Source organism: Haliotis asinina, chromosome 11, assembly GCF_037392515.1.
Source record: "Haliotis asinina isolate JCU_RB_2024 chromosome 11, JCU_Hal_asi_v2, whole genome shotgun sequence".
Classification (NCBI taxonomy): Eukaryota; Metazoa; Mollusca; class Gastropoda; order Lepetellida; family Haliotidae; genus Haliotis; species Haliotis asinina.
The window spans coordinates 35,205,571-35,223,527 of NC_090290.1; the positions used below are offsets into that span (position 1 = coordinate 35,205,571).

At 38.9% G+C, this 17,957-nt stretch overlaps 1 protein-coding gene across 1 annotated transcript in view; it reads right to left on the reverse strand.

Annotated features, from left to right (window-relative positions):
* The window catches only part of LOC137255747 (ubiquitin carboxyl-terminal hydrolase 40-like), a 55,541-nt gene that overhangs the window by 33,353 nt on the left and 4,231 nt on the right, over nucleotides 1-17,957 (reverse strand). Inside the window, exons 4-19 of the mRNA XM_067793256.1 lie at nucleotides 17,503-17,628; nucleotides 17,048-17,086; nucleotides 15,296-15,442; nucleotides 14,591-14,677; nucleotides 12,528-12,584; nucleotides 11,677-11,805; nucleotides 10,547-10,687; nucleotides 9,455-9,523; nucleotides 8,906-9,159; nucleotides 7,685-7,848; nucleotides 6,162-6,243; nucleotides 4,776-4,944; nucleotides 3,717-3,804; nucleotides 3,032-3,105; nucleotides 1,608-1,909; nucleotides 577-649 (exon numbers count right to left, since the gene is read on the reverse strand). Of these exons, the coding sequence (XP_067649357.1) occupies nucleotides 577-649; nucleotides 1,608-1,909; nucleotides 3,032-3,105; nucleotides 3,717-3,804; nucleotides 4,776-4,944; nucleotides 6,162-6,243; nucleotides 7,685-7,848; nucleotides 8,906-9,159; nucleotides 9,455-9,523; nucleotides 10,547-10,687; nucleotides 11,677-11,805; nucleotides 12,528-12,584; nucleotides 14,591-14,677; nucleotides 15,296-15,442; nucleotides 17,048-17,086; nucleotides 17,503-17,628 (2,001 nt within the window). The remainder of the gene's footprint in view (nucleotides 1-576; nucleotides 650-1,607; nucleotides 1,910-3,031; nucleotides 3,106-3,716; nucleotides 3,805-4,775; nucleotides 4,945-6,161; nucleotides 6,244-7,684; nucleotides 7,849-8,905; nucleotides 9,160-9,454; nucleotides 9,524-10,546; nucleotides 10,688-11,676; nucleotides 11,806-12,527; nucleotides 12,585-14,590; nucleotides 14,678-15,295; nucleotides 15,443-17,047; nucleotides 17,087-17,502; nucleotides 17,629-17,957) is intronic.

A 17,957-nucleotide genomic window follows, 5' to 3' on the forward strand; every position in this document is an offset into this window, starting at 1 on the left:
GTCTTCTGCATATCAGGAAATGAACTGGCCAATGAAAATGCATCCCCCTCTGGATCAGCCTATGAATGTCATGGTGTTTGAAAAATGCAAAAACAGTAATAAAGAAATTGTTCATAGAAAAAACATTCAAGAGAAAATCTGAAAGTCTATGAAGAAAATCCAGTGAACTGTTCTTGAGATATCTTGCTGACAATCCTAAGATGCTGATTAACATGCTGAAATCGTCAAAGTGTCGCTGTCTCTGTGACCTTGAAAATTATGTGAAGGTTACCCAAAACGATTGGGACCTGCTTGGTGTCAGATAAGGAAGATAGTGAAGGCTTGTGAGATATCAAGGGTGAAACATTAAAGTCCTCTTGTGACCTTGAAATAAAGGTCAAGGTGACCAAATCTGACTGGGACCTTTCGCATACTCTGATGAAGCTAGGTGCAAATATGAAAAGAATCTATTCAACGGTTCTTAAGATATTCCAATTCAAACATAGGTATGAGTCTCATACGGTGTTAGGCTAAATGCGAGTCAGGTGATAACACCATAGAGGTAATACGTTAAGAGAACAGATAATTAGAACAGACCTGAACACATCTGTTTTCCACAACAACAGTAAACTGCCTCTCCTTGCTCACAGCCATATTTGTTGTAGCATCACTGAAATAAATGACACATGAGAGAAATGTGAAAAACTTTCGAAAACAAGGCTTGAAACACCTTTCACAACCATCTACAATCACACCAAAGTTTTCAGTACCTTGAAGTTTTCACATCAAAATAATATGTGACAGTAGTAAAGTATGGAAAGACTACAGAGTAAGTGGATATTGGCATGGATCCATTAGCCGTAAGCTCCGACTACACAATGCCATTTAGAAAGTGGTTAAATGTAACAGGTTATATTTGGGATTACACTTTCTCTGATGAGTACAGATTCTAGTACTTCTGGAGGGATAAGTCCCATCCAGGATTCGAACACACACTCTCAGAGCCAGGCACCAACTTACCAGCACACAAAAGGCTCACAAAAAACAATTTACAATACACATGTTTCACATCTATGATACCTTTGTTTAACAATACTAACACAGTCTTTCTTGTTATCTTGTTATCAGTTTGTTTAAATCTGCATCCAGTAGTCTGAATAACTGAGTATGGACTACATAATCCAGTGATCAACAGCATGAACATCTATCTGTGCATGTAGGCTACAATAACATGTGTCAACCAAGTCAGCGAGCCTGACACCACCTGTTCACCTTATCTTCCTCTTATGACAAGCACGGGTTACTGAAGACCAATTCTTATCCCAGATGTTACTTGGTGTCTAAGTGAGTGAGTGAGTGAGTTTAGTTTTACTCAGCAATATTCCACCTATATGGCGGCGGTCTGTAAATAATCGAGTCTGGACCAGACAATCCAGTGATCAACAACATGATCTGCGCAATTGGGAACCGATGACATGTGCCAACCAAGTCAGCGAGCCTGACCACCCGATCCTGTTAGTCGCCTCTTACGACAGGCATAGTCGCCTTTGGTGTCTAAAGTTCGCTGAGTTTAAGTATAGAGACAAACAACAACACAACACAACAACATGGCAGCAAATAAAACCCACTTTTTCTTTGTCTTGTCTTCAGCAATGATATTATCTCCATCTTGGAAGTTCAGAACAGCTAAGGGCAGGGACACATCCTCATCATTCAGAGATAGAAAGGCAGGAGACAGTTCAGATCCAACCATCTTCTTGAGAGTCAGATCCGACTCTTGTATTCCAGTTAAGGCACAAACAGATGATTTGAAGGCAGCAAACGATATGTCTTTGGAAAACCCGCAGCTAAACTTTGAGGGGTTGCCGTAGATGATAGTCAGATAGATGGGCTCACATTCAGGACCAGTAGGGATAGAACCCCCTCCCACCTGTAAAACAAAAGAAAGCTAACGATTGATTGCATGTTGGTTCACACCACAAAGTAAAGTCATATCACTTCACCTTGTTGATTAACAACAGATGACTTACATCATGAATAAAGATCTTCAGCATTTGGCAAAATGAAGCTGGATGCATGACAGCAATCGAAAGAAGAGAATTATTTCTCAAAGCCAATACCAGATTCTGTTAAATACATTGAGACCTCTGTGCTGTTGTAAAAAACAACCTTAGCTAAGATCAACCTTAAACACTAAGGTTAGAGTTACGATCAAAAAAGATATGCCCGCTGCACAAAACAACCTTAGGGCAACCTAACCTCGGACTCCGACATTAGCCGTATCCTTAACTAAGGCTGAACTCTTCGGCGCTGGAGAAATGGAAGCGTCCCTAGTTACCACATGAATTACCTCCCCTGCTCGCACCTGCAGACGACAACAACGTAAGTGTCTGAGCTGTCAGTCCTGTCTCTGTAGACTCTCTGTTTCCTCAAACTTCTCTCAATCTTGTTGTATAAAAAAACCAAAACAGCCACCATATTCCCTTCCAGCCTTCGAGACGCTAAGGTTGGGTCAGACCAACCTTAGTTATCAACCTAAAAATTAAGGTTAAGGTTGTTTTGTGCAAAGGGAGGCCAACCTTAGTAAAGGTCTAAGGTTGTAATCTTAGTGATAAGGCTGTTTTGAACAACCAAGCACTGGTTTCATTAAGATCTGTGAACCTACCCATGAAGGACTTAAGGCAGATCTGAGTGAACTTTAACTGCCCACTCTAAAGGTTAATGGGATGCATGCAACAGTTAAAAGTCACATTTCTCTCAGCTTTGAATTTTTAACTTTTCGGACAGGGTCTCTGAAATTGCTCAGTACGTAAAGTATTACAGCAATAAAATAACATTGTAATTTCATTTTGAACTGCATGTTAATGTTTTCAGCTGAAGAAACAGTGCTGTGGTGCAGTCACTGCAGCTGGCTGTACAGAAATGTACAGTGTTGCCTCCCTTAGCTGTACCTGGATTCAGTCATAATTCTTTACATCATAATACATCTTAGCAACGTAGCCAATATCATCTACAAATGAACCGTAATATGAGAAAATAATAAAGTACACACCAGTTCACCATCCCACACAAACAGTTTGGCACTGTTGTCGATGTTCAAAGAAGAAATCAGTTTCTCAGGTTCATCTGAAACAGAGGCAGGTAAGTAAGTGACCAGAGGCACCATATACAGTAAAACCTGACTAAACTGGCACCTTACAGGACCGAAAAAAAAATATATCAGTTTAAACAGGATGCCATATTAGACAGTGGCGATCATTTTCCAAAATGGCTGCCATTTACACTTCTCAATATCTTTATCTCTTTAATGCTTTTCATCTTTTATAATTGTGCAGCAAATGAATCTCCTACAAAGATTCCAAAATTTCATTGTGTAAATTTGTTAACCTATTTTCTTGCAAGGAGTGATAGATGAATAAACCATGGGAATATTCAGTCCAAAAGTTGAGTCATACATTCTGTGTCAAGATAAAGTCTAATATATTTCTATTAGCTGTTCACACTGAGAAGATTCAAGACATTAAGTGCGATACTAGATGCCTAGAATGTGGACATCGGTAGATATCATTAAAAAACACCCAATACTGAAAATCTAATTCATGTATCCTTTTTCATGGCCGTGATCTTTGACCACCAAGCAACAAGTTGTCAAAAACACACAAAGCAGCAGTGAGAGTGTCCGTGTGTTCTTACATCATCAACATCCCCATTATCACAGGACTGCTTAATCAGCTCACCTGAGACACAGTCATACAGGTGATATCCAGCAGGTAAGTCCCTCATTCTGTGCAGCGTCAACTTCTCTGGCACCAAATTCCCTCCCACCTGGAAAAGTTAATTTCATACATTAAGTATAGGCAAAGTTTTCAGAAAATATTTTGAATGGTATCAGATGTATTTATACTTTCATTTTTGTTTTACAGATTTTTGTTCTCAGAAAACCTAAAGGCAGAGGGAAAAAATGCAATAAAAGCAAAAGCCGCTTGAGTTTCCATGTTAACTCTTTTGTTTTGTTTATATCAGTTAATAATAAGCTGAGTGAGTTTTAGGTTTAGGCTGATTCCAAAATTAAGATTTTATTTTTTGATTGGGGAAATTCTGATTTCTTATGCTTGAAAAAATACAACTGGCTGATCCATAAAGCAAGAAATAGTAGGTTTGGCCTTAGGGAGTAAGACATGCATGTTATAAGTTTGCATGTTCTTGTCTGTCAATGTCATCTGTGAATGAAAGGAAATACTGTTTTTATGAAATTTCAGGAATAGCTATTTCAGAATGTAAACATCAGCAAATATGAATTTGATTTGTTCAGTGTAATGACAGTTAAAAACTTCTGATGTTATGTCAACTTATGTGAAAGACTTACTCACAGTTAGAATTCTACTTGATAGTCGAAAGATCTGTTGTTTTCCCAACTCAGTCATATCTATCAATATCATAAAACTTCAGAGTATATCTGATGATATTACCATATCTTTATTACCATATTCTGTGTTTAGAATTTGATATTTCCAAGTTTTACCTCCGCCCATGAGCATTTTTACCATCAATTTCCTTATCAAAATGTTCTCCCCTAAAGCCACATATTGGTACAACAGTTGACTTTAACCACTTTGTTCAACTCACAAACTATCACTTGTTTCAACCAGAATTGAGACTCAAAACAAGGATCCTGTCAACAAAGGGACATAACTCCATGTCAAAATCATTTCTCTTTATGCTTCCAAACCACCTGTGCTCAATAAAGATAAGGACTAGGAATCCATGATAAGGAATCAACAAAACGTATGTCCTACCTCTCTAACAGACACCAACAAGTCTGCCACGGATTTCCTTCTGTCAATGGTAAGCTCTGAAAACTTTCCACTAGGGTGACAAAGCTTGAGAGCCCCCTCCTTGTAGTGATAGTGGGGCTCAAAGTGGAGCTGGACATTGATTGTGTTGACCTTTGCATCATACTCTTGTCTGCAAACAAATTAACAATGTATACTTTATCTCCACATAGTCACATGCAGTGCCACAAATGAAGCAGATTTTTAACTTTTTTTTAGTGCAACCTGGCTTGCAACTTTTACTACACCACTGAAGTTTTTGTTGCACTATAAAATAATGTCATTGTTTCTAAAATGTAACATAAATGCTTCTTTAGCAATTTTTGTAACAAGTACTTGTATCAGATACATTCAACAGAACCAGATAAATAATTTGCATTACTGTCATCAAATTGCAATTATATGATTATTTATTTAACTCACTCCATCACTGGAGTTTTGTTTACACTTATCGTCACCAAATACCATTTCTTGATTCTAAATAATGTTTTATCAACCAACGAAAATAGGTGCAAGGTAGACAAAAAGGGAGGTAACTCATATGACAGAAACTACACCTCCTACCAGTTCTAATGGGCATGAAAACATCCCTTTCATCAAAAAGGTTTTTATGGGTTTAGTTTGCATATGAATAGTTTTCAAACATAACTGGTCATAGTGATGTCGATATTGTGAACCTGACTCCAAGGCTGAGTTGTAACATCCTGAGTGGTACATTACACTCTGTGTTAAAGCCAATCAAATTGTCAAAGAGACATCAAAGACAGGTAATTCGAGATTGTTAAAACCTTAGGGATGGATTGGTGTATGATTACAGAAATGCAACCCCTTGAGACATTGAGGTTCATATAATCGCCTGGTATATTCCATTTGAATCCAGAGTGGACTGATCAATTGCAACCTAACTAAAACAAAACAATACACATAAAATGCTCAATGAAACGCTGATCATAATCAAAACATCAGACCAACTCAGAGATTTTTTTGTAGAACTTAGCCCTGAAAATAAATCAATTTTTTTATTAAGAAAAATATTGATGCAGTTCACAATTTGTTACGAGGTACAAGTGCAATGAAAGGGACAGTAAGGTGTTTGAGAAGTATGTGCACAAGCGCTGACAAAGTTATTGGTTCATTAATCTGTGCTGTGCTGTCTCCATCCTTTCTCGCACATCTGGCTGTCCCTTTCATTTGTCAAACCACTTTTTTTTATATTTAGCGCTGAAATTCTGCAAAAAACTTTGGTCTGATGAGTATCACATATTTATTAGTTTAAGAATTAGACAGCTATTCACTGGTCCACTTTTCGGTCAAACGGACTGTGAAGACAAAGCACATTTCTCCACTCACCTCTCTTTGGCTAGGTTGTCATTCTCTTGGAGGATGTCTGCAAGTATGTTGTCTGGAATCTGGTAGCCAGGATTCCCATCAGCTAAAGTAAAGAATGATGACAGTGGAGACAGTGTCATGCTGAGTAGAAGGACAGCATCATTTTCAAAATGGCCGGTCAGTTGCCAGCTTCAAGCAGCATCATAGCAGGGACTTTGAAAAATGGAGATAAAACCTTATCTATGCAGAGTTTTAATATAGAATGAATGAGTGAATGTAGTTTAATGTCCCTTTAAGCAATATTCCAGCAATATCACAGCTGGGGACACCATGTAGGGAACTGAACCCTGTCATCAGTGTGATGAACAAATGCTTTAATCACTAGGTCACCCCAACTGTCCTTTAAAATGTAACTTGCACATAGCTTTGTTCTTGGTGAGTGAGTGAGTGAGTGAGTGAGTGAGTGAGTGAGTGAGTGAGTGAGTGAGTGAGTGAGTGAGTGGGTGAGTGAGTTGAGTTGAGTTTTACGCCGCACTCAGCATGCTTTTATACTGTATTTGATGGCTAAAACAGCAATAGAAGTCATGTAGGTCACAAATGATTGTTACCTTTGAAACACCAACAAGCAAAGGTAAGGTAGTTACAAGCTTTGGGTATTAAACAAGGTGAAACTGGGATTCAAATGTAAAATCAAAACATCCCACTATGGGACACAGCTTCATCATACTGAATGATCTTAAGACAATTGGGCATCCAGGTCCTGTTGTCTAACAGCTAACAAACATTGAATCAATGAATAGTGTATGTTTATTATAACATGCAGCTTTTGTGTAACAAATGCCACAAGTGGTGAGAGATGCCTGCTAACACGTGCAGCTTCAACAAATCAAAAACTAATCATAGGCTGAGGTGAAAACTCACAGTTGATACTCTTTGGGATGCCCTACAGTGAGGGGTGAATAGATGTAGCTCAGACAAACAATCAAATGTCAAGTGTAGGAACCAACACCTCTCTTGTTACTCTTTCCGATGCCCTTCAGGAAGGGGTAGAAAGATGGAACTCGGACAAACAATCAAATCTCAAGTGTAGGAACCAACATCTCTCTTGTTACTCTTTCTGATGCCCTTCAGGAAGGGGTGGAAAGATGGAACTCAGACAAACAATCAAATCTCAAGTGTAGGAACCAACATCTCTCTTGATATTTTTTGCGAAACCCTTTAGGGAGGGGTGAACAGAAGCAGATCTGACAAACAATCAAATGTCAGGTGTAGGAACCAACACCTCTCTTGATACTATTTGGGAAACCCTTTAGGGAGGGGTGAACAGAAGCACCTCCGACAAAGCAACACCTCTCTTGATGCCTTTTCTGATGTCCTTCAAGGAGGGGTGAACAGAAGCAGCTCTGACAAACAATCAAATGTCAAGAGTAGGAAGCAACACCTCCCTTGATACTCCATTCAGGGACGATGCATATCAGTGAATCAGTATAATTTACATTAAAAAGAAACAACCATCACATCAGTGTGGAGCCATGTGGACCTACCCTCCTGTGTTCTTGACTTGTGTTTTCTTCGATAGAACAACATGTAGGCACTCTCTCTCCCCGAGAAGTGGCGCTCGATCTCTGTCACGGTGATGGGCGATACTCGGGAATCGTCAAAGTTAAACCACCGATATCCCAGTGGAGGGACATCATTGCTGGAGGGCCTGTACAAAATAACACAACATAAAACACAGCCATAAGGCTCTGTAGCTTGCCTTCAATACAGAAATAACAGCTGGAAAGATCAGATCAGATCAGAATTCAGAGAACATGTTTTAGAACCACCATAGTTAGGGTCATTCATACAAAGTCTAATTTGATATATGTCTGGCATGTAAGTTAATGACAGATATTGCTCGCTTAAAGTTCAGTCAGAGTGAGTAGTGAGTGAGTGAGTGAGTTTAGTTTTATGCCTCACTCAGCAAATATTCCACCTATATGGTGACAGTCTGTAAATAATGGAGTCTGGACCAGACAATCCAGTGATCAACAACATGAGCATCGATCTGCGCAATTGGGAACCAATGACATGTGTGAACCAAGTCAGCGAGCCTGACCACCCGATCCTGTTAGTCGCCTCTTACGACATAGTTGCCTATTGTGGCAAGCATGGGTTGCTGAAGGCTTTTTCTACCCCAGCACCTTCATGGGTCTAGTGAGTAGTGAGTTGTTATGTCTGACAATGTTGGCAGGTTATTTTGGATATGTAGTTTATGTAGCAGTGGTAAGAACTGTCAACAAAACTAAAATTTTCCCAACTCTTAATGGATTAACAGACTTGTGACTCTGTGTATCCTTGTTATTTAATGATGATGGCCAGGCCAATTTTATTCTTGTTTCATGGATCTGTTGGTCATAATTTTTCAAAAATAAGGAAAAAAATAAAAATGAATTTTCCGCAGACAAAATATGAAATCCTAATATTTTTACCAGTCAAAAATGTAAACTTACAACAAAAAATTTTAAGATTACTGTGTTGCTTCACATACACTTCATAAATTGCCAAAAGTAAAATACTTTTACTATTCAAAAGGAATTTTACCTCTACTGATGACCTTTTTGTCCCCCTAGTGCCTTCAGGTTTTCTCAGGAAAAAAATCAGTAAAATGAGAAATAAAATTGGTCTGGCCTGAAAAGCAAACACCAAAATGGAATGTCACTTCCAAGACTGCGAAAAATGTATACAAGAAGTACAAAACAGAATTAAGAAGTTGCATGTACTTGTGAGGCTTCCTGTGTTCCTGGGACTGGATGCTGGTGGTGTCATGGCCGCCGCTGACGTCTGCTACAGCAGGATCTGTGACCACTTCCCCTTCTGTGACTGAAGAACCAATACCAGTGTCTGGGAATAACGACACACTACTTGAGTCTGTCCCAGTAGTCATACCATCTGTCGATGGAGGTTTGCTACCAGCCAGCATCACCCATCTTGTGTCAGGGTTGTACCTGATCTGACCCCTCTGCTTGCTCAGGTACTGAAATAATTTCCATGCTGCTTATTTCAAAAGAACACAAAAGGCATCCATTAATTTCATCTACTTCAACTTGTTGCAAAGAGAAGCAAAATGATATTCAAAGTCAGGTAGGTAGAGTTAGAATAATTGTTTTTACAATAAAATATATATCCCTTGAGAAATCAAGTCTTGTGGGTTATACTCTTAATGACTTGTCTAGCAACCATAAAGAATCCCTGATGAGGTATACATGTACATCCAGCTGAGTAAACCACAGATCAACATTCGTTGACAATATCCCTGATGTTGTCTGTACCTTGGTGAGTGTTCCGTGATTTTTCTTGTAGCGCTTGTTCCATGTGACACCAGTCTGCCTGCTGATTTCCTGAAGTAATCAAACACAACTTCAATAACAGAGAATACACAAGACTGATGCCCACAGACCAGAAATACACATAAGATAATTTTGTTTGTCTGTTCTTTAATGCTGCATTCAGCAATATTCGGTAAAGCCAGAGAATCTAGTGATCAACTGCATCAGCTGACATGTGGTAACCCAGTCAGATAGCCTGACCACCAGATCCTGTCAGTCACCTCTTACGACAAGCATGCATTACTGAAGACCAATTCTAACCCAGATGTTCAAAGTGGCATACATTTCACGCTGACATTTTTAAAGCAGTGTCATACTTGAATATGTAATGAGGTTATATAAGTTATCACATCGTGTTGAGGGAAATAAGGGGTTTCATCAGTCCCGAGTAGGGTTGAAGACAACCTTACAATGCAACCTTACAAGGGACTGATAAAACCCTGTATTTCCCTCGACACGATGTGATAGCGCATTTACCTTGCTGAATGTTTTCACTCAAATCAAAACAAAACAACAAGCATTGAATCCACTTGTGTTTATATACATGAGATGCCACTGCTTGACCTCAATGCACCGCACATCACTAAAGGCTTGTCGATGCACGCTTCTCTCACTTCATATCGTTACTGAGGCGTAGCGGCGTGAAAGACTTTCATACTCCCACTCGCAGATCGTGATGGATGTACATGGTATTTTATCAGAGTCACATGGACCGATCAAAACTAGACATTCTTACATGAGGCCCGATAATGTTTAATCTAGCTGTCCTTTAACATTGTGATGTATATGCCTGTTATTAAACAAGATTAAGACAAAATCAAATTTGGTTCTACTTTGCTGTTAAGTGATAACTCCTTTGATGTACATTGTAATGGACAGTACCAGTGAAATAGTAACAAATTGCTCATAGCTTCTTCTTGTTACACTTTGCAAGAAACCCACAAAGTCTTGCTGCATCACTGCAGCACTGTTGTTGCTGCTGATGGTGCCACTGCCTCACTAGCTCTGGTTACCATGGCAACAGTTAATACTCACTGATCCCAGCTGATCCACTGGCATGGCCTGGTTTGGATTCTTCTGCAGGATGATTTCAATGAGCTCCGCAGGAGAGTTGGTTTTGATCAACTCTACAGCTCCTGTTTTGCGCTTCCCAACAATCTCCACATCAACCTTACCCTAGAACAGTCAAACATTGGAGCTGCTGTCAATCAATATTTCAGTTATTGTCAAACAATGTGACAAGTCACTTTAAAACAATGTATCAGCTATTGTCAAACAATGTGATCAGTCATTGTCAAAATATTGTTTGGCAATAACTGAAACATCGTTTGGCAGCAACTGACCACATTGTTTGACAATAACTGATCACATTGTTGGACAGTAAGTGATCACATTGTTTGAAAATAACTGAAATACTGTTTGACAATGACTGGTCACTTTGTTTGACAAAAGATTAAACATTGTATGACGGTGACTGATCGCATTGTTGGACAATAACTGAAACACTGTTTAACTATGACTGAAGACATTGTTTCATAATAGCTAAGACATTGCTCAGTTATCATCAGACAATATTTCAACTATTACCAGACAATGTTTCAACTATCATCAAAGAATGTTTCAGATATTGCCAGACAATGTTTCAGCTATTGTCAGACCATGTGATCAATTATGATTAAACAATGTTTCATTACAGTACCAGGCCCTTCATGAACATGACAGCCTAAAAACATACTAAACCTAAATATTATTCACATTGCAATCACTGTCAGTTTTCCTTATCTATTGTTGAGCCTCATGAGCATACAAGCAGTTGCCAAATGTTCATACCATATGCTTGGACAACAGTAATCACAGAATTAATCAGTCTTAACTAATACTATCATTCAGTGAAATGTACATATGCAAGAAAGACACTAGAATTGTAATTAAACAATAAAGGTGGTTAAAATGTTACAAAGCACATAATTTATGCCGTTGAGTGCCTGTTTATTTGTGAATATTTGTCAAATTTAATAGTTAGTTTACTTCATTCAAGTGTGTTATTCTAAAAAAAACCAAATACGATTAATCGAAAATATGTTTTTTTACAACTGATAATTATTGTTTATCCTTCTATCGAGCAATTTTTTATTAATTTCTATCATCGGAACACCACTACTTACAGGATGAATCCAGTGGCCCAGGTTGTCGATGTCTCTAATGTAGGCGTGGTAGTGACCTCCATATGCTCCGCCACGATGTATCACCACAGAAAACAACTCATACTGCAGATCGTCATCAGATTCTGACGTCTGGACATAAAAAAGATAATCTTAAATGGGCATGAACTATTAGTTTTGGTGCTAAACATGCCACCCCTACCTTTCTTGTTTGGTTTCTTGAATAGTCACATCCAGCAGTATTCAAGCTATGTGACAATCATGACTAAACCAGTGAGTGATACTAAAAGCATGAAAACGCTATTTGTTGGCACACTATCACCACTATCACCATCCATTAGGTTGACCCTTAACCAGTGCCTCATATTTCAGCAAAGTTTAAACTTGCCCCATAATACAATCAGTGTGTGCAAAAAAGCCACTGGCCCACTAGCTGGCTTTTGAATTTTCATTTGGTCAATTTGTAAATATATCATGCAATCTGACTTGTTATGGTATAACTACACTTATAAATCATGCAAGATTATGGTCTGATAAAAATGTTTATCATATTATCAGCTTAATGGTGACTTTCTTGAGCATAAACAAAATATTTGAGACATGTATTTCTTACTTGTTTTTGATGGTATTTTACCTTTCGTAATCTTTTCCTTTTTTCCCACACTCAAATTTCGGACTAGTGAAGTATTTTGTGGACTAGTAACTTTCAGGCATAGCTAGCCTGACTGGCAAGCAAAATGTGGAAACCAGTTCACACACTGAATACAATATAACACAACATCTTTCATAGAACAGCACTGGGGATCTACTGCAGTCTATATCATCACAGGGTGACAGTAACCATGACAACATACCTTCTCCACGTAGGGTTTCATGTTCAACTCCTTTGGGAACGTAAACTTCCCTGTTTCCTGCAACATGCAACAACATCAAACAACATCAGACAACTGACGACCTTAAGTTTGTTTGTTTGTTTATTGTTTAATGCTGTAAACAAGCCAATCCAGACAATTCAGTGATCAAGAACATGAGCATCACTATACACAACTGGAATATGATGCCATGTGTCAACCACGTCAGCAAGTCTGACCATCCAATCTCGTTAGTTGCCTCTTGTCACAAGTATGGAAACATTCTGTGTGTAATTGTTTCATGTCATATGCCTACATACAATAAAGAAATGAAAACATATACAAGAAAATACATGTATATGCAAGTACAAAATACTTTGGGTAGTATGTACAGGTTTTTGAGAAGCATTTAGAAGTTGGTATTCTAATATAAGACAGAATGTTACAAATGTTACCAGTGTATGAAATACCGTCTGCCTTGCAGCCCGCTGCTTGCTAGTTACATTACGGGCTTACAACTTTATTTTATAGCCAGCCCTATGGGCCAATCCTTTTTTCATGTGTATATATTTTACCATGACTACGGATGATATTTTGAAAATTGTTTACAATGGTGGTGGCTAGATGACGTCTGTGTGTTTAGTTCACGATCAGTCAAACCGTAACTTCCACAGATCAGTCTACCTACACTAAATGTGATTGGTCTAAAGAATACTTTCAGTGACTGAGCTGTTTTTGTTACATTTGTGGTTGCGCATGTTTACTTTTCACAAGGAGTTTTAAAAATCCCCCACACTAAGAGCACGAAGAACATGTAGAGACCATCCTTGCCAAAGATACTGACCATTCTGACTTTGCCTGTTTGTCACATTCACATGACAGTGAAACTAAATGAATCAACAGGGACCACCAAGTTATGCTTTAAAAAATTTGCTTTTGCATATGTTGAAGTTTACTGAACAATAAGTAATTCTTTGATAACAGTATCTTAACATCTCACCCCAGTTTCCTGTTCTTAATACAGGGCTGGTTACATGTTCACAGGGGCAGTAACATTTTTCAGTTATCAGCCCAGTGGACTTCCTGGGTTTTTTTTAGGAGTTTCATACACTGATGTTACTGGATAATCGATAGAGGCCACTGTGTCTGATAATGAGTCACCTGACATGAAGGGGCTAAGGAATAGCCCAGGAACGTTGTGCAAATAAAAAAGAAGTTGACATCCATAACATTTATCTTATGTACTATGTACAGTGTTGTCAGACAGGGTTTGTACACATTATCAGCCATCAAATTCAGGATCTTCTAATAGTTTTTCAAGGCCCAATCATCAATTTCTGAACTGAAATTGTAACACATATGTAACTCTGTCATTGCAAGGTATATTTATGGACTAGTTTCCTGCCAGATAATAACATGATCAATTTTATGATTCTTCAAAGGCATTTAGAAGTTGGCGTAGCAATAGAGGACAAATTTTATCGATAGCAACTTCTTGAGTTTATTTTCACGACAATTCGGGGCTTATCCTAGCATTTGTACATAAATGTAAGAGGGGGTCGGGAGGGGTCACTCACATTGTACACGCTTCTCCATAAAATTCATCATTAATTCTGAATGGTCCCTTTTAGGGCGGAATGATATAAATATCAGGCTTTTTCTAGTTTGTATGAACCCTGTTGCATAACTGGGACTTGTTTCAGTTTGCCATGCTTATTTGTACACAATCAGAAATCAAGGGATCTGGAGACAAAGAAAAGACTTATCACAACCTAGCTCTGACTGTGTTCAGAACACATACCTCTGGGATATCTTCATGTTGTTTGTGGGGATTGGTTATTGTAACTTAGTAGTATGGTGGATTAGACTGGTATCAGGACTGAACCATATTTTGTAACTGTATCAAACTCTAGTGAAATAACATTTACACTCCTTCACTTAAGTTTGACATGCATGAAATTCTTGGGTTGCTGAGATAAGTATCTGCTATGGAGAAGTAGGTATTACACACAATCATTCATCACTTATGGCCAGACATTGGTGGGGAATGTAAGATCAAGTCTCACCTTGAATCTCTGCATCTTCTGAAAGTCATAGCTGAACCTCAGCAGGGAGATGGTCAGAATTTGAGGAAGGTTGCGGATCTTGGCACCCTGGAATAGTCAAGTGTGAGTGAGTGAGTCTGTTTTTACTGAGACATAACTGACACCAAAAACAGGCATCACACATTGTATCATGAGGGGAATTAAACCAAGGTCTTCCGCGTGATGAGCAAACGCTTTAACCACTAGGCCACCCTACCATCCATAGTCAAAGAGAGAGATATCTATATGAATATACAAAATCACTGACACCACCATATACAGTTTGTTTGTTTGCTATTTAACTCTGTACTCAGCAGTGTTCCAGCTACATGGCGGAGGTCTGTAAATAATCGTGTCAGAACCAGACAATCCAGTGACCAACAACATAATCTACACAATACTGGGGTACCATAGTGCGTCAACAGAGTCAGTGAGTCTGACCACCCAATCCCCTTAGTTGTCTGTTACGACAATCATGGGTTGCGAGAGACCAATTCTAATGCAGATCTTCATGTCTCAGTATATACAGATGTGTATGTACATTTGGGATAGCCCTGTGATCCATCTTAAGATCTAACTACCCACATTCTGCTCTCTGGCAGCCACTCAATCTCCTAGAACAAGGAGGTCCCCCCCAGTTATGAATTAACCTCTACATGGTGGGTGTCCCATTGAAATGTGTCATACCTTCTCAGCATCCACAAGTTTCTGGCACTGCTCACAGCGGTACTGGTTCTTGCCGTCCATCACCTCCATGGTGCAGTAGAAGCTGTTGAGTGCTGTCTCCAGGCTGTCCATGCCGCTGACAGACAGGGTCAAATCGAGGAAGTCCTCCTGGAACATCAAAAAACATTTGCTAGGCAGTGTTCAAAATAGTTCCAGATTTTGCTAGCCAGTCAGGCAAATTATGCCTGAAACATCCCAGCCCACAAAATAATACATTAGCACAAAATATGAATGTTTGAATTGGTTTCATCTTTAAGCTGCTGATATGACGAACATATATATCAGGCCAAAAGCTTGCATGATTTAGAAGTGTACTGTAACACGTCGGAAAGAGTGATATATTTGAAAATGACCCTTTGAAAATTCATCACCCTAGTTGGGCCAGAGACTGAAGATTTATTGGCCAAAATGGATATTTACTAGCCCCAGGCTAGTGGGCCAGTGGCTATTTTGCACAGTGTTGCTGGGGGTTTGTTCCAATGCATTTGTTAATGTTAGTTTAATAATGCTCAAAAATATTCAAGTTCAATAATGGGGCATGTAAAAATGTACATCAGACTGACTACAGTTTTTACACCGCTTTCAGCAACATTCCAGCAATATCACAGTGAAGGTTTACACCGCTTTTAGCAACATTCCAGCAATATCACAGTGAGGGTTTACACCGCTTTTAGCAACGTTCCAGCAATATCACAGTGAAGGTTTACACAGCTTTTAGCAACATTCCAGCAATATCACAGTGAAGGTTTACACCGCTTTTAGCAATGTTCCAGCAATATCACAGTGAAGGTTTACACCGCTTTTAGCAACATTCCAGCAATACCACAGTGAAGGTTTACACAGCTTTTAGCAACATTCCAGCAATATCACAGTGAGGGTTTACACTGCTTTTAGCAACGTTCCAGCAATATCACAGTGAAGATTTACACAGCTTTTAGCAACATTCCAGCAATATCACAGTGAAGGACAAACGAAATGACCCTTTACACATTGTAACCATGTTGGGAATCGAACACAGGTCTTTGGCAAGGCGACCCCACCAATTTTGTTGTGTTATGACATACTTGTGATCGATATCATGAGCAACATCCCAGACAGTGGTCAGTACATCTTGTATCCAGAGTAGTATGTGTATTAACGGGGTGTTTTACAATTAGTCAAACAGAAATATTGTAAAATGGACATGATGACATAAATCAGCAGTTTGCTTTTATCTTTGTTTTTTTCATTATTTTGTTCACATTTAAATGACTGATTACCGGTACACTTATGCCACAAAAGGACATGACTGTGAGAGAATATTCTAATGATGTAATGACCAGTGTGAGAAATAATAAACAACACTTGGAATCCAGACTACCTAGATGATAGTTTACAAGGCATTTTATAAACAAATTGTAAGATTTTAATACTTCATGTATGCCACTGCGAAGATACTGTTGAGATAGGGATCGTATCTAAATCTTTTTTTATGTGAGTGAATTTAGTTTTACGCCTCATTCAGCAATATTCAAGCAATATGGCAGAGGTCTGTGAACCAGACAATCCAGTGATGAACATAAGCAATAATAATTCATGTCAACCATCTGCAAGCCTGACTACCTAATGCTGTTGCCTCTTATGACAAGCATAGGTTACTGAAGATCAGGTCTGATCGGGATCTTTGTAAGTGTAGTTTGTAGTTCTTTGTAATGTGTCTTGTGGAATACTCACCCTTCTCTCACTGATTTTCCCACATTCCTTGCATATGATCTGCAAACAAAATACATATTTATGAAGGAAAGAAGTCAGACACCAAAAGCCATCTCAATAACTTTAGCCTTTTTTATTTACCTTAGGAAACATTTCTGTGGCAAGATGTCCTGCCTGGGGATGTTCATAGACATTTACCTAGGTGATGATGTTACCATGGCAACATTTGTCTCATTGACTATGTTCTTGAGACTACACAAACTTGATTGATGTTGCCATAGCTACTGGTATGTGACTGGCAATGCGTCCATGACAACATGTACCCCAACTGGCTATATTCTTGAGACAACACAAACTTGATTGACAATGTTTCCATAGCCACAAGTATCTGAGTGGTAGTGTTTCCACAACAAAATGTACCCGACTGAGTATATTCCTGAGACAAAATGTACCTGTTGGATGTTTTCACAATTTACCTGATTGACGATATTTCCGTGGTAGAGTCTCTGAATGAGACTTTGCCCTGACGTCCCCACCAGCGAGTCTTCAATAGCACAGAACAGGATCCTGTTGAGTTCCTGCACGTCATGCTGCTGGAATTGCTGCAAGTAATGAGTGAGTGAGTGAGTGAGTGAGTGAGAGTGAGAGAGAGAGAGAGAGAGAGAGAGAAAGAGAGAGAGAGAGAGAGAGAGAGAGAGTGAGTGAGTGGGTAGAGAGCAAGCTTTTCATGCAAGCTAATCTTTTCGCAACCAAAATAACGGACACCAGAATATGAAATTTTATAGTGCCAGCTTCCTGGCACAATACACAATGCATTCATATTCACGCCCTACTGTATTGAGCTGTCTTTGTTTTATCCCTGTAATTCTGACTGCCAGCTTGTGGAACAAGAGGCACAATCTTCTACTGTCATTTGGTATGATGTGTCCAT